We start from the raw sequence: 17,284 nt of genomic DNA, 5'->3' as shown, positions 1-17,284 counted from the left end.
GACAAGCTCAACTGCAAGCCGATTTCACAAAATAAAGTGTGTTACCTTGGCATCCCTGGGCCAGTAGCAGAGCAAGGACCTGGGGATAAGCATTGGCTACAGGAAACTTCCTCCACATATGTCAAGTTAATGCCCTACACTCCAACTGAGACAACACTGCAGACAGAAAAAATGGAGGAAACAAACCCCAAAACATCAGTAGCTTTGGGCTGGCATCTGGGTACCATCCAGAGGTCAAAGTGGTGAGAAACGATGGTTGAGATGATGGGTTTGCATAGCTCTCCATAGGTTGTCTGAATGCTGCAGAAGCTATTTGGACCCATGAACACACCAAGGACTTTTCAAAGGATTGTAAAAGACCTGGTCCATGATTTGGGAATTGCCGAATTGCCGACATCCTCACATGCTTTTCAAGGAAAGGGGATTTAAAGTAGTGGAAACGAATCACCAGCCTGCAAGAAGGTGCCTCGGGGAGGGGTGGGACTCTTATCCTCAAAAAACAGATGTTGCAAAAGGCCAGAAAACTCTCCCAGCCTGAAGGCACAGCGGTTTGTCTGGGCTGAGACATACTCATATGTGGAAGTCTTGAGAGCAGAGGCTCCTCTCCACGTGGTGTGGAGAGCACTGCCTTCTCCCACCCCGTTCTTTTGTAAGAACCTGCAATGGCTGGATTGCTCTTGAACACGTTCATGACCCCACTTGCTGTGATCCAGCAGCTTTTGGAGGCTGTAAATTAATGGCACGATAAATCAGGTACTCTGGCACAGGAGCGGGGTAAATCCCTATCAGGCAGGGCTAGGAAACCCAGAAGTGCTGCAGATGATGCCTGCCAGTGCTTTCTAAAGCACACTTTCCAAAAACGTGCCTTGAGGGGATGGATTCACAGCCCACAAACCCCATCATGTCCATAAACCCAGAAAAAGAGCAAGACCAAAGAGGCTGTCAGTTGGCTTGTTGCACAGCTGTACAACTCAAGGCCCTGGAGTCATGGCTGTAGCTGTAGGAACAGCACCCCAGGACCATCCAGGCAGTTGGCCATAGCTCTGGAGACACCAGCAAGGCAGTATGAGAACAACAGGAATAGTACAGCAAAAAACACAGGAGTGCCCTCATCCTAATCAAATGACAAGCCAGCTGGTGCACCAAAGCCAGCTCTCCCACCGAGCCAGCTGTGTCCATCCTCCTGGGGAGCCCCTGGAGATGGAGCACCTTCCCAGCCAGTGCCGCGAGCATGGGAGGAGGGAAGGGAAGCAGGAGGTCCAGCCAGGCATTGCACTGCTTCCACCAGAGGCAAGCAAGCAAGCTGGATACCGGGAGGCGGGCTGTCATAAAGCGGGGTGACTGTACCCTGGTGCAACATCAGCAGATCTGTCTCCAGATGGACCAGGTACGGTCACATTTAGAGGCTGCATAACCTTTGCTAACAACTGTACGCAGTACTGTGCTTTAATTCTCACTCCTCCTGAGGAGGCAAGGACCAGAGCACCCTGGTTTTACAAATCGTAGTCACTGAAAACCAGCAAGATTAGAATTTGGTGGCCATTTGTTGCTGGTTTTCAGCAGAACAGCAGACAGCACTTACTGGATGATGTGGGGAGCTGAAGAATCGTTCTTCCCTCTAACGTCATTGGAAACCAAGAATTGGCAAGGGTCCTCCCTCTCTACAGGTGACGACACAGCAGAGTCCTCCATGGTCAGAAAAAGAAAGAACCGATGAGGGGGAAGCCAACTTGCTGAGAATAGGGTGGCCAGGAGACTTGCAGACCAGTCAAGGGAGAAGAGAAAGCATGCTCCATAATTGGAACAAGCCATTATGAAAACAATCCCAAATTTAATTCACTTGGATGGGACTTCACATGGTGCTTAGAAGAATTAGCACTTTGTCTTTGCAGACACAAGAAGCAAGAACTCGTTCTGCCATTGTGCAATCACTGCCCCCCCCCCCCTTTTTTTTTAAGAGCCAGCAAAAGAGGAGTCTTTACAGCTCGCCCTGGGAACTGCAGTTGTGTCAAGGAACAGCTGGTATGTCCCTGGGAGGTCAGTCTCTAGCAGGTGTTCAGGAGGACACAAACCCTGTACCCAGGGATAACATGGATCCAGCCATGTGCCTGAAGACTGGGAAGCCAGGCTCACCCGTGAGGTGGCATCGCAGGCAGAGCGACCCCTCAGTCCCCCCATGGAGCAAACCCTGCCTTGGTGCTCACCCCGAACAGACCATCAAAGGAACCGGAGTGACTTTCTTTGAGAGAAGCGGTTACAACTGGAGGGCTGTAGTTAACTGTGGCCAAGCTTTTCCATTGTTATTTTACAGTTGCTTGATGTTCTGAAAGATATTTAGAAAAATGACTTTAACTGCCCCGTGCCAAACTGGGAGAGGGTGAAAAAAAAACGAAAGTTGGCAAACACATTGTTCATTCAGCATGTAGTTTGGATGACATCCAGTGACTAACACAGGAGTTTTAACTGATCTGGGAGACTAAAAACCATTCACAAATAATTTGATTTAGGGTCACTGTGATTTCTTTTTATAAATAATTTTCATTGAGAAGTATTTTTTTAATTAGGATCGACAGACCTAATAGCAACTCTATTGTGTGCACAGTTCATCTTCCCCGTCTTCATAAATGACTTACATATGTGGTGTGCTAGTTTCTTGTTCACTGCACACGATGGGGCTTGTTCACAGGGCAACCAATGCCTCGCAGACAGTGCACAAGCCGTGCTGGGCTTCTCTCTCCAAAGGCACGCTCTGAAGAAGACCCAGATGGAAAGCAACAGAAGCTTTCACCATCCTGTTCCACGCTCCAGTCCAGTGGCTGGTCTAAGCCTTCACACAACTTCAGACATCCCACGCAGCTGTAACCACCTTCTAATTGCCCCGGCTTCGAGAGTCGGAGACGGCAACTTTGCTTTGATTGAGTTATTGCTCCAAGTCCCACCATGGCTCAGGAAATACTCCGAACCAGAATATGCTCCCTTTTCCACGGTGGGAGGGCTGAACAAGGACTGGACCAAGGCAAAGATCTGACACATCCTGGCAAAAAGCTGTGTCCAACAGCGAGTCTTAACTTGGTCACCCCCCTAACACAGTGGATCACCCAGCTCAGCCTGAATAGATCCGGGAAGACTGCAGGAGAATTCAGACGGTGGATGGGAGAAGAATGGCTCAGTGACTCGAATGCATCTTTCTTGGCAACACCCTCCATGTGTGACAGCCTCTTCTCTGACTTGCACAATAACAATTGCATCTCAGCCACTTTTGTTACGAATCTTATCTGTTGTTTGAATGTTAGATTCCCTCCTGCCATTATAAATGTTCGTACAAGTTCTTGGAGTCAGCAGAGTTGTTGTTTAGTAGCTGAATAACAGGCTTGGGCTCCAAACTTTGTGATGCTCGCTGTAACGGTCAGATATGTTCTTAAAAGCCCTCCGAATTGGATTTCAAAACAAAAGTCCCATTGATCTTAAACCTGAAATCCCAGCCATGACTCTGAAAACCTTCTCCCCTGCCTTTCAGAGGAACCAAAACTGGTGCGATAAAAGATGACTGCAACAGTCAAAGAAAGGGTTTATCTTATGAGAGAAAACTACCAAAACTTGGTCTTATTTAACTACCAGAACAAGGGCCGAAGGGGATATATTGCTACTGAGAGACACATGGAAGGGGAGAAAACATGAGAAAACCTTACGAAAGCTCTGAGCCGAAAGCTGCGGAGCTGTTAAGAAGCCCTTGGTATGTTCAGACTGGGGTTGGAAAGATTTCTGTTTTTCAGAGCAAAGGTCTGGGACGGGTTTCAGCAGAACCCACACAAGCAACCAACATGAAGCCTGACCAACATATGGGACATATTGATCTGACCACATCAGCAAGGGAGGGCAGCGTGGGACCCAGGAGGTCCAGCCTTTTGCCATCAGTACCTGGATGAGGTATGAAGAGATTCCCGTCTCCTGCATCTGTCCATCACCTCTGTCCGTCCTGTTTTGCACGTCTCTTTGTTCAAACAGTCACACCAGGCTTGTCTTGGTCATGTTACCTTGTTTTAGTGCTGGGCAGACCGATGCAGGTCTCTGCAGCGCAGCCACAGCTACTCAGCCAGGAAGGGCTGCGATGGTAGAGCTCCTATTGAAAAAGATTACCTATTGGGAAGTAAAAAGTGCATTTTTTTGTTTTGTTCTGTTTACTTAAATAAGAAAATGCCTGTATTCAAGCCACATTGAGACTCAAAACCAGAGTATTAGGTAGTTGCTGTGACTAGCAACACAGAAAGAGGCTGGGAAAGCAGGGTCCCACCAACACGATCCCACCAAAGGAGAAGCATCGGCAGGTCTGTCCCCAGGATCACCAGTAGCCAGCTGGAGCACACCCGCTCTGAAAGCAGCAACGGCCAGTCTGCACTGGGGAGGAACAATGACCTCTGCTGCTGGCTGCACTTGATCAGCACCATCACCACCAGCAATTCTCACCCCACCGTGGTCAGAGACAGGCCGGCCACATGCTTCCTGGGTGCCAGGCTTTCCCCAAACGCATTTCCTCAGCAGTTATGTATTTACCAGCTCTCCCACGTGAATAAAGCAGTGGTTTAGACTCCATGAGCAAACCTGCTGGCATTAGCAAGAGGCGTCATTAGTCTCGGTTAAAATTGTTTAATGTCATCTGTCTTCAGAATAAAAAGAGCAAAAGGAGAGAGAAGGACTGGCAGAGCATCAGCCCTCAGGTTGCCACAGGGGTGCAGTGCGGCGATGCCAGCCCAGCGCACAGTTCCCACGCTGGTGACCCATGGGAGAAGTCCGGCATCGGGGCGGGCTGAAACTCAAACGTAGCATCCACGTAGCAGGGCATGTCCCAGGCATTCAGGGCAGGGCTGCAGGCTGACAGATAGCTGCTGACAGCTGGCAAGCTGCAGCTCACCGCAGCTCCGAAACATCGCTTCTGTGTTAAAAGGAAACTGTTTTCCTCTCTGTGGTTTGGTTTTTTTGGTTTTTTTTTTGTCGTGCTGTGATTTGGGCTGGACGGGCCAATGGGGGACGACAAATGCTCTCCCTCACCTCTCTCTCCTAGGAGGGAGGACACATCATTACCCACGGAGTCACTAATAACACAGGCTTTAATCATAGTGATGGGGCAGACGGGGGGGTTCCTCCCATGACACCTAAGCGTTACCTAAGACACGCAGACATCTTCGCAACTTAATTTTGAATCTTAAATCCTTGATGAACGTTACTCCCTCCAGCACAGAGTGTGTCTCGTGGGCCACCACGAACCCCACCTCATGAACCCCACTTGTGGGATTTTTGGCAATGCTCGCGGCAGCATCCATCACCTCCACGAGCAGGGAGAGGCACTTTTAGCCGAAGCCAGCCTGACTTGGGCCGGGATGCAGGATTCACGGGATGGTGGCAAGGACGGGAAGCAGAGGGATCTCCCCGAAAACACACCAAAAAGCTGTGATGGGGATGCCACCACGGGCTCGTCGGCGCTTCCCGCTCCCGCCGGCAGCCCCCGGCCGGGGGGGGGACGACATAAAGTACCCGGGGCCGGAAGGCGCCTGCGGTGCCCGGTTGAGGGGGTGAGGAACAAGGCTCCGGGGGGGCGACCGCCCGCCCCCGGCGCGGCGCTGCTGCCCGGCTCGGCGGGGCGGCCGGCGGCGGGGGCCGCTCTCTGCCGCCTTCCCGCGCCCTCTCCTGGCTCCCGCAGATCTCGCGAGAGCGGCCGGCTGGTGGCCGCGGGGGCTGTTGCAGCAGCGGCGGCGGCGGGCGGCCGGAGCGGCGGCCTCGGAGGAGGAGGAGGAGGCGGAGGAGGCGGCGGCGGCGGCGGCGGCGGCGGAGGAGGAGGAGGAAGAGGCGGCGGCGCGGGGTGGGGGGCGCCGGGCGAGAAGCGGCGGCCGAGGCCGAGCGGCGGCGGCGGCGGGCGGCGGCATCATGGCGGACAGAGACAGCGGCAGCGAGCAGGGCGGCGGCGGCGGGGGCGCGGCGGGCGCCGGGGGGCCGGGCTCGGGCGGCGGCGGCGGCGGCGGGGGCCCGGGCGGCGGCCTGCAGCATGAGACGCAGGAGCTGGCCTCCAAGCGGGTGGACATCCAGAACAAGCGCTTCTACCTGGACGTCAAGCAGAACGCCAAGGGCCGCTTCCTCAAGATCGCCGAGGTGGGGGCGGGCGGCAACAAGAGCCGGCTGACCCTCTCCATGTCGGTGGCCGTCGAGTTCCGCGACTACCTGGGCGACTTCATCGAGCACTACGCCCAGCTGGGGCCCAGCCAGCCCCCCGAGCTGGCGCAGGCGGCCGACGAGCCCCGGCGGGCGCTGAAGAGCGAGTTCCTGGTGCGGGAGAACCGCAAGTACTACATGGATCTGAAGGAGAACCAGCGCGGGCGCTTCCTCCGCGTCCGCCAGACCGTCAACCGCGGCCCGGGGCTGGGCTCCACGCAGGGCCAGACCATCGCCCTGCCGGCCCAGGGCCTGATCGAGTTCCGCGACGCCCTGGCCAAGCTCATCGACGACTATGGGGTGGAGGAGGAGCCGGCCGAGCTGCCCGAGGGCACCTCCTTGACTGTGGACAACAAGCGCTTCTTCTTCGACGTGGGCTCCAACAAGTACGGCGTCTTCATGCGGGTGAGCGAGGTGAAGCCCACCTACCGCAACTCCATCACCGTCCCCTACAAGGTCTGGGCCAAGTTCGGCCACACCTTCTGCAAGTACTCGGACGAGATGAAGAAGATCCAGGAGAAGCAGCGGGACAAGCGCGTCGCCGCCGCCGCCGCCCCCCCCGCGGGCGCCGGGGCCGAGCCGCCCCCCGAGTCCGAGGCCGCCGCCGCCGCCGCCGCCGGGCCGCCCGGCGCCCTGCTGCAGGCCGAGGAGCCCGAGGAGGACTGACCGCCCGCCCCCCGGGACGCGGACTGGCCCCGCCGCCGCCCCCGGCGGGAGGGCGGGCGGGCGGCGGGGCGGGGGGTGCGGCGGCCAGGAGCCCCCCCCCTCCCGCCGCCCCCTCCCGGCGGCGCCGCCGCCGCCCGCCCGGCGCCCCCCCGCCGCCCGGCAGCAGCGCCTGCGACCCGCCACCCATCGCTGGATGTTCCTCCACTTTACCCACCGTATCAAACAGTAAGCAGCTGCTAAAACAAAACAAAAAAAAACAAAACACACACAAAAAAAAAAAGTCAAAAAAAGTAATAACATTATATATGAACTGTGTTTCCTACTTGATTAAAAATATAAAGAACTGAGTGTTTATTTCCCTAATTAACCGAGAACTTTTGTACACGTTTAAGCTATTATTATTAAAAGTGTTTGCAAAAATGGTCAAGATTATAATATTGCTGAATTATATAAAAAAAAAGTCCTTTTCATGTTGAGCTAACATTTGACTTTAGCACAAAAAAAAAGAGATATTTTAGAACACGTAAAATAATATTTTTAGTTTTTTCTTCTCATTTTGTTACCAAATTTCGAACCTTACATGGAGGTTACTATAGTATATTTGACACCCTATATACCTGTGATTAGAGATGTGTATATATATATGAGGGCTAGGCATGCTGTGTGTCTGAGCTTTGTCTAAATGTTATGCAGAAGTTTGTAGAGTTAAAAGGTACGTAGGTTTAATTCATGCAAGGTAAACAATAAGTGCTCTCTTTTATACAATATGCATTGCATCTGGACCTTAAACATATAAAAATGGTCAGTGAAACTTCTGTGAACATGAAGAAAAATTATTAAAAAAGGCATTTAAATGAAATTTGCTAACTTGTGATTTTTACGTTTGAACCAAAGTTATTCAAATAGTAAAAAAAAAAAAAAACCAAAAAAAGAGGAAAAGGAAAAAAAAAGAGAGAGAGAGAAAAAAAAGTAAAGAATTTCCTCCCGTAATATTTTTTTCTGCACCTGTTTGGTTTACAGCTGAGTAGACGTATTGTCATTATTGTGTATATGAGATGTATTGTTCATAATATATTTTTTTTTTATTCTGTGTACTTAAAGTACTTAACCTGACGTGCAGCGGTTTCCAGTCAAACTGTTTTTGGACAGCAGGTAGTGAGTCTTTCCGTGTGGCCACTGGCACTAGCACTGTCTCCTCAAGGCGTGAGAGGTCCCAACCTGCGGTGTGACCCCGCCGGTGCCACTCGCGCCTCTGGGCCTGTTAGAAATCAGTGCCGGGCGATGGCAGAGTAATCCCACTGAGCCATGGGGTTCGGTGGTTCGTTCTAAAGCGAAAGTCCAGCCGGTGTGTGTCTGTAAGGGATTGCCATGTAGCTGTGGTGCTAGTTATTACTGGCTACATCCCTGGCGAGCCTCGCCGTGTCGGTCCTTCCCCGTCCCAGCCTCCTCACCGGCGTGCACGCTCACTTGTGGGCTCTGCTTGACGCCTAGGATAGGGAGACACAGATTTGTCAGAACACTAATCTGTTCAGGTGTGTTGTCCAAATTGAAATTGTCTGTAATAATAATAAGAATAATAATAGACTTTTACAGGTTGTTTTTGGTTTTTTGGTTTTGGTTTTTTTTTGTTTTTTCTTTTAAAAATTTGGTGTGCTTTTAATTGACTAACTTCTTGCTGCTGTATAGTAAAATATTAATATATTTTTATCATTAAACTGCTGCATGACTATCATCATTATGAGTGAAGAGAAAACGTTATAAAAAAAAAAGGATGCCTTAAACAGTGAAAACAAAACTTTTTCCTTTTCTTTTCTTTTCTTTTCTTGGCCAGAACTCATTAGACAGCGTTTCAGAGAAACTAGGATCTTGATCCACTTGGAAGTTTTTTTGGGATACCATCCTTTTTCTTAACGCTCTTGGCAAAGTTAGCCGTCTGGTAGACCTGGCTGCTGCGCACAAAGGCACCACCTGTACGAGCAGGAGCTGCCTGCGCCTCTTTACTGATGGTCAAGGATGGAGTTTTGGAAGGGTGGGGAGAAAAAAAAAAAAAAAGATTGTCACAAAGAATTTTTATTTCCTGCTGTCTTTTTATTTCCATTTGAAGTTATAATTCCTTCTTTTCTTTTCTTCTTTTCTTTTCTTTTCTTTTCTTTTCTTTTCTTTTCTTTTCTTTTCTTTTCTTTTCTTTTCTTTTCTTTTTTCTTTTCTTTTTATTTTGAGATGTACTGTATGTGTCAAAACAAGCTGTTTCCATTGTACCATGCATTATTTCCCTTTAACAAAGTTTGCTGTTAGTGTTCACAGAAAGTTAAAATATGAGATGCCGATAGCAAGGTGTTTCTGTTTCTTTTAAACAATCACTGGAAATGTTTAAAATTGCTTTAATGTGCACTTTCCTATTTCCCAGTAGTAAAATAAGCTTTCGGAGTGCGTAATGTGACATTTGAAATGGTTCTCAATTGCATGTAAACATTTGTCTGATAACCTGCTTTTGAGTCGGAGGGTCTGGATGGGCAGTTCCAGTGATTATTGTACTTCAGCTGTGATGTGTGCGGGACTGCGTTCTCTGTGCTGCTAGACCTAGTTAGGAAATTAATTGCTTTGGTTTTGCTACTTGATTGATTGTCTCGGTCCTGCTGTCCGCTGCCTTCCCCAAAGCCGGAGACGTGCTCCCACACTCCTGCTTCTTCCTGCAGTTGGTGGCAGGAGGCGAGGAGAGCCCAGCAGTGTCCCCGCTGCCCGCCCAGGGTCTTCCTCGCCTGCGCCCCCCCGCATCCTGCCTGGGGTCCAGCTGGCTGGAGGAGTGCGTGGTTCCAGTCAGACCAGTACAGCCTGTAACAGCCCCACTGGCGGTCTGGTGAACAGTGTCCGAGAACTCGTGGTCAGTTTTTGTCTCATTTCGGGTTTTCTTCTGCGTGTTTCGTTGTTTTTTGTTGGGTTGGGCTTTTTTTGCGTTCTTTTAACGCACGTTGTGTATGTTCTAGGACTTTATGAATGATGCTAATGGAAGACTAAAATGACTGTAAACGTTTGTAGGATTTCACTTCTGGTTTTGTTTTGATTTCTGTTTTGCTTTTTCTTAGTTTTTTTTTTTTTTTCCCAGAGGTGCTCGGTACTTTACCAATGCTCTAATATCTCAGTATTCGAAACAAAGTACAGAAAACCCTATTTAATGTTAGAAGAAGAAAGGTATATTTGACCATATGTGTTGTTTTAAAGAAAGACAGTATGCTCAAATGTGCCAAGATATCTAATTCCTAAGAAGTATGCCTTATATTTTCCTTGATGATACGCTTTTAAATGTCTTGTAGAATAGGTCCAAGAGCATGAAAAACTACTTTATAATGACTACGTGCAAGAAAACTTGAAATTCATTGCAATACTGACGTTATTTTATTTTTAAGTTAAAGGGACACTGTCAAGTAATTTACCATTGAAATACAACCGCCGTTTAATTGGTTTTATGCTAATGGCAATTCAAATCCGAATTCAAAGTCATTATTTTTTGTTTGTTTTAAAAAAGAAAAAGTAAAATCGCTCTGTCTCTGAGAAGTTAAGTAAAAAAAGAAAAAAAAAAAAAAAAAAGCAGCAGTACAAGCCGCTGTTGATTCCCTCCTCTCCTTTGTGGTCGGGCTGGCAATGTGGCCGGGAGAGGCATCCCTGCGGCCAGCGGCCCGGAGCGGGAGGGGCTGGCCGCAGCCCCCTGGAGCAAGCCCTGGGCTGGTGGTGCCAGGGGCCTCTGGGCTGAAGCCGGCCAGGGCCCACAGGCTACCGGCCAGAAGCTTGGCTGTGGGCTGCCCACTGGCCGCGGGACTTCCAGCCGGGCGTACCCATGTGCGGCGGGGAGACCTTCTTGTGGAAAATTCAATTGAAAAAAAAGGAAAATAAAAATAAAAATACTTGACAGTGTCACTCTCCTGCACATCCCTCGCAGGGGTTGAACCGTGGCGGGTGCGACGGCGGCCCGGGCAGAGGGACGCGTTCCTGCAGGGCAGAGAGCTGCCAGCGATTTAACCCCTGCCCAGAACACACCAATAACTTCTTTTTTTGGGGGGGGGCAATTACTTTGTTGCCTTTAAAAATAACACTGTAACCACCTTTTTTTATGATTAGCTGTAGTGTAACCTTTGTCCCTTCAAACTATGCAAGCTATGAAATGTAAATTAGGGATCAGTTAAAGATAGTTGATCATATTCAATCAGATGGCATTCATGCACTAACTGGAGTATATACAGATAAAGCTATTAGAGTGACTGTATGCTAACAGCAAGATATACCTACCTATTCTAAAAAAAAATGACTATTAATATTGTATAACAGGACTGTGGGGTTGGGAGGGGATGTTATCTCTTACCTTCTTAAAAGGGGATTTAAGATTTTTATAACTGTTTTTTCCATCAAACTTTAATATTTTTGTCAAATTTTTAGGTATTTAATTTGTAAAATAGATTTTACTTTGTACTGGCGTACAGAAAATAGGGGTTGATTTAAACTTTTTTGAAGCCAAGTGATCAAGTACATTTGTAATAAAAAGTCAATGGATCTATATCAGTTGTACTCACTGTTTTCATTTCTTGTACGTTCTAATGCAGTGGCGTTGTATGTCTCCCAAGGAAAAAAATTGGGGAGGTGGGTGGAAGAAGGCAAAAATTTCAGCATTGATGCTGCAAATTGATGTGACTTTCCGTATGCAAGTGGCCCATGGTCAGTGGAGATTTGGTAGATATGCATTTTTACTAAAAACACATGCACTTTTTCAAGAAGAGTTTACGAAAACCTGACTTTTTGGCATGTCTTCACTTCATGCTTCCACCTTGGTGCCTGTAAATTCTAAAGCCACCCTTTGGGAAGCACGTTTCCCTGGCACTTAAGAAAAACAAAACCAAACCAAGCAAAACTCTGATTTCTTCTAAGGTAGTGAACTACGGCATGTGGCGTTTTTGCACTCGCACACTTTGTCTCCCTTCCTCAAAGGTCTGCCACTTTCTGCTTTTCTCTAAGTTCAGCAGGTTAAACTTTTTCTTTTTTCTTTTTTTTTTTTTTTTTAAGTTAAATTACCAAGTGTTTTGGATTGAAGACTTCAGCAGATCCACCGAGTTTGGATCCAACACCTTGCAGAGCACTGACATTAATTATTTTTTGTTTGCTTGTTTGCTTTAAACCCAGACCTCCCATTTCCCGTTCCAGGGCATATACCAAATCTGATTGACTTCTCTGTGGCGGAAGTTGTGGGAGCTAGAAATGGAGAATCCTGACATTAATGTACAAGAATGCTAAAACAGGTTTACATTTGGGGGGGCTTTTGTGAAACATGAAAACTCCAAGTATAACTAGAACCAACCAATTTCCTGGGTTTTGCTAGTTCAGCAGGTAGAAAACGAGTCTCTCTTAGGTGAGTTGGAAAGAAGGCAGGGAAAGCAAATTTCTTTCACAAATGTGCAATTTGCTCGTTCAAAAACCTGATGCTTCTTACTGGCTTGGATTGCTTTTTGAGAGGTAGGGCTCTGCCTAAAGCACTGAAGAGTTTCTCTGTTAAAGCCACACTGACAAGATCTTTTTATTTTTAAATGCAAATTTAAAATCCTGGTTTGCACGTGGGTTTTTTGGGGTGGTGTGTTGTTGTTGGTTTTTTTTCTTCTTTTTTCTTTCTTTCTTTCTGGGTTTTTGGTGGGGTTTTTTTTGGTTGGTTGGTTGGTTTAGTTTGTTTTGCTTTGCTTTTTGTCAGGCTTACCCAAACTTTCCTTTTATTTTCTTACTGCCCTCCTCTGCTGGCTGCCTGTTCCCTGCTAACTCAGCCTGTGTAATTGAAGGGTCACTGTTCATGTTGGTGTTTGGACTGTTTGGAAGAGGAATCCAGCGTAGTTTTAAGTTCTCAAGCCAAGCTTTGTATTTTTTGCTTGTTCGCTTCTCTCCCTAAAAGTTTTACTCTTTTTGGCTTCCTTCTATGACGTGTGAAGATAGGTGAAGGGATCTGAATTTTTGGTAGCAGAAGAGAGAAGCAGGCTGTATGCAAAGTGTTGTCAAAATGTTTTGACAAAGCCGACAAGGTAAACAAGCAAGTTCCATTTTTATTCTTGATTCCTTCTGCTGTTGCCATCTCCTGTGCCACTTGCAACAATGAAAGATAATTTCAGCCCAGAGCTTTTTTCGAGACTGTGGTTCCTTTTACTCTGCTCGCTTGCATATGATTTAGCTTGCTGGCACCACAAATGTTGTGTGTGGGTTGCGAACATGGCAAGGAGATAGGCGTATAGAGTTTAAAGCTAGTTAAGATTAATCTAAACGGACTTTCAAAATTACAAACTTTTTTAAAAACCTGTTTTAACCAGAGCTTAATATTTGGACCTGAAGTTCATGGCATCTTTTTTTCTCACAAGTGGGATCTGTTGATGTTGGGAGAGTGACACCCTGGCGGCAGGGAAGGATGCTCCTCTCCTCAAGCTCCCCTGCCAGGGGAGGCTGCTCTTCTCCCGACGGCGGTGCAGTGCCTGCATTGCATTTCATGATGGGACTGTATTTTAGCAGCACTACAGTCAGGGAGAAAGTCAGCCAGGGGTCTGCAACGCATCCTACTTCTTGCGAAACACAGGTGGGCTCCGAGGCTCTTCCGGCCCATGCACTGTTTGCTGTTAATGCAGGTTGGATCCGCTTTAGGTAGCAGAGAGACATCAACGCCAAATCATCTCCTTTTAGGGGTTCACAGATTCACAGAGTTACTTCTCCGATGGTACACTGGATATTTCACTTCCCTTTGGATGGCATGAAAGTTATCACTGGAGAAGTACGTTGTAAGGGAAAGGATGAGCGGGTTTGCACGCAGGCAGGTATGGTGCCGGTGTCACTAACGAAGGCATTGCCCAGCCGGTGGCCTCAGGCAGGTACAAACCAGGTGAAGAGAGTTTGTCCTGGGGAAGAAGCTGCCAGCAGTCACAGCAGAGGAGGTGGTATCCATCTGGAAGGTGGGAAGAGGCTTTCAGAGCAAGGCGGGAGGGCTGGGCTGGCAGAGGCGGATGGCCGTGGCCACCCTTGGAGAGCTTCGGCTTCTGAACCGGTGTTCAGGGTGGAGGGAAGGGGGTGCCACTGGCGGAGGAGCGTGTGAGAGCCAGGTGCCATCAGCTCTGGCAGACCCTTCTCCATGGATGGCCGAGGGGTGTCGGGCGGCTGATCCCAGGGGAGCGCAGGGCTGAGCTCCCCTGCCAGGGCGGCTCTGCTGGGTGCTTCTCCATGGTTCAGGGTCTGCACGTGGCTGAAGCCAGACAAGCAGTCGTGGGTTTTGGGAGAGTCGGAGCATGTCACACCTGCCTCTGTAAAAGTGGTAAAGAGTTGTGTAGCCTGTTTGAGGCAAAATATCGCAGAAGAGGGAGAGTTGAATTCATACAGCAAGGAATGAGGTATGTTTTCATTGAAAAATGTCAGCTGGAAATTAAGTGAGAAAAGATAAAGATAGAGGACTTCTGGTCCCGCTGTCTTTTGAGTGTTGACTGATTAAAACACGACAGAGCGAATATCTGGATGTCCCCGAACAATGCTTCACTGTCCCTCTGTGAATCGATACTACTTGGCTCTCCTTCACCTGCAGAGGGGATCTGGTCCTGAGCCTTTTGCTCTGGAAGGCAGCATGTCCAACCAAGATGCTGTCCTGCTCAGGCTGGCTGTGGGTTTTGCCTGCGTGTAGGTATTGTCTCAGTTTGGGTGACCAGGACCCTGCACCAGATGTCCCCAGGGCCCTGGTGGTGCCTGTGGTGGCTTTGCAGCTTGGGTCGGGTGTGCGCTTCTGCAGTGAAGTGCTCTGCTTGTCCCTGCATAGCGTGCCTTGGTTTTATTGTGGAGCAGTCTCACAGCACATAGCCTGATTCGTTTTGGGTTTAACCAAGGCAAAAGACAAGCTCTGCCAACCAGTGGCCATTAGGTCTGTCAGACTAAGCTAGAGCTCGTGGCAGGGTAAAATCCCCGAAACACAGATAATAAGACTCTCAGTTCCTGACCAGTGACTCCTTTGCTGTCGAACTTGGCTCTGACTGTGCTGATTGCTCTTGTAGACGTAGCCCTAGATAAAAGAGGAGACCACGTGTGTAGATGGCTGGCCATTTTTTCACCTCGTTGTCTTGAGGCTTAGGTTCACAACGTGTGGCAGCCTTCTGCTCCTCTCTGGATCAGCCAACAGCTGAGAGAGCACTTGCTTTGAATGGGCATCTCCTTTATCTCCCCAGCAGGTAATTTGGTCTTAATTTAGATAATTCCTTGGTTTTGCTGGTCGTCAGTTGGTTTGCTCTCCATCCTGACGTTAGCTTTGCAAAAATACACACCTTAGACTTTTCTTAGGCCACGTAGGAGACTGAAGTGAAAAGAGGACTGTCTGCAGGACTGGCAGTGGGAGTTTGTGCTGAGCCTTCCTGGCTATGGTGCAGAAGGGTTTTTTTCTTGAAACACTATCTTAAAATATGCAGGAAGCGAAGAAAAGCTTCATTCTTTCTGTTGCAGATGGGAGAGGTGAGAGGTGTGAGTTACATCTGCAGCGTGGAAGGATGTGCCCCTCTTGGCTAGCGAGACCTTGGGGGGAGGCAGCTGCTGTGGGTGCCGATGCGCTGCATGTCTCCGGGAAGCTGAAGTGCATGCTTTGCAGAGATTTAGACAGCTTTGCAGGCAAAAACCTCTACAGGTTGAAATGTCATCCCGTTCAGCTTTTTGATTTCTATGGAGAGCAGCTCGTAATGGTGGCTTGCAAATGGCATCTGAATCCCCATGACCGTGGTGACCCCAATGGGTTTAGATTTCATTCGGTGCAGAGATGGTACGGCAGACCCCATGGGTGACCATCTTGGTGCAAGAGATGGTGTCTCACTGACACGTCAGTGGTTTCGACAGTGAGGGGGCACTGTCATGCTTGTGGGAAGGTCCAGGAGCTGAGCCTGTGCTCTCAGAGACGTCTCAGAGACATCTCCTCATCGTGCAGGCCGATGCATGGTTGCTCTAGGCTGGGCCAGCACAGGCATGGGGCTTTGGGGGCTGGCATGTGAGGACGCACAAGCTGCTGTCTGCTGTGGGGGGGACCCCCACTGACATGTTTGCAGCTCCTCTGTGTCACCAGGCTGGTGCTGAGGTGAAGCTGCAGGCTTCATGCGGCAGCTGGAAGAGACCACATCTATATAAGAGAGATGCCTGGGTAATTTATATTGTTGGGAGTCGGGAGTGGAGAAAATGAGCAGTGCCACTTTTTTCTGTTGTTGGTGAACGTCTTGATGTGCAACTCAAGCTCAGATCACCGGGCACTGATCATATCTGCAGTGCCCTCCGGCTGGTGTGTAGGCCCCGGTCAAAGACCAGGTTGGGGTTTTTTCTTCTCACTCTGGGTAGAAAGGCGCGCTGTTGTGTGCCAGAGTGCAGGATGGCATTTGCGCATCTTGGGCGGACCTGTCTGGCGAGTACATCTCAGACCAGCGCTGTCATTTGAAGGTTAGCTGCCTTGGAGTGTATTTCTCTCCTCCAGGTCGGGCTTGCTGGAGTGTTTCATGAGGGAATATGTTTTATTTCTCCGTGGTCTGTTGTGGTTGCACAACAGTTTGTGAGTGCAATGCAAGCTGCTGGCTTGTGGTCTCCTGAGGTTTGGAATTTGCTTCTCTTGGGCTTGCCTTTTGCTTAGGCATTTAGTATGGGCAGAGGAGCTCAAACCAGCAGCTCCTCGGGAGTGTGCATCAGCACTTCAGCATCAGCTGGTCCAGAGTCCTCAAGACTCACCTGGGGATCAAGAAGTAGGTGCTGGCTTTTCAGGGGTCAGCTCTTCCCTCCTGTGTCAGTCCAGCAGAAGCAGGTCCAGCTGTCTCCCTTCTAGGCAAACTGTGAAGGCTTGCTTATCTGTCAATACTTCAAGAAATGCTGGGGCTAGGAAGTGTGGATGAAGGATTTTGTGAAATCTGGTATTTAAACCTCCCACTCAAGTGATGCTGAGGACAGCTGGCAATGTAGCATTGGCTTATCAGGAACTGTGTGGGCAGGTCAAGTTAAGAAAAATATTGTGTGAGCAGCACCAGAGGTGGAGAAGCCAGTGTCTTGTCAGGTACAGATTTATAAATGGGGTCAAAATTTCTTTTTATTAAAAAAATTATTTTATTTAAATAATAAATGACAGTAGGATCACCTTTGCAAGGGCTGCTGAAGGGCAACTAGGCAGGTCTCTGAGCAAAATAGGGAAGAGAGGCTTTGAATTATTTTCTAGCATTAATAATTCTGAACTAAGCACTGCAAATTCATGTAATTCTCATCTCTGCTTTCATGCACACAAACAGTTTGGTTTGTGGATAGGTCTTTTGACAGTGCTGTGCTCAGAGGCTCATTTGATTTTTGGAAAAAAAAATAATTGGCTTCTGAGCTGCAACTGTCAATAAAAGTCCTGGTAAATGAGTCCTTGCAGGCTCCTGCA

At 48.8% G+C, this 17,284-nt stretch overlaps 1 protein-coding gene across 1 annotated transcript; it reads left to right on the top strand.

Moving 5' to 3' along the window:
• The first annotated feature begins 5,919 nt into the window (after positions 1-5,919).
• Positions 5,920-6,867, top strand: PURA (purine rich element binding protein A). Its single transcript, XM_074156289.1, has one exon. The coding sequence runs from the start codon at positions 5,920-5,922 to the stop codon at positions 6,865-6,867; it is 948 nt and encodes a 315-aa protein (XP_074012390.1).
• The last annotated feature ends 10,417 nt before the right edge of the window (positions 6,868-17,284 follow it).

This window comes from Numenius arquata, chromosome 11 (genome assembly GCF_964106895.1).
Source record: "Numenius arquata chromosome 11, bNumArq3.hap1.1, whole genome shotgun sequence".
NCBI classification, from domain to species: Eukaryota; Metazoa; Chordata; class Aves; order Charadriiformes; family Scolopacidae; genus Numenius; species Numenius arquata.
Note: the sequence above shows the minus strand (reverse complement) of the source record. Positions and strands in the feature narration are given on the sequence as shown.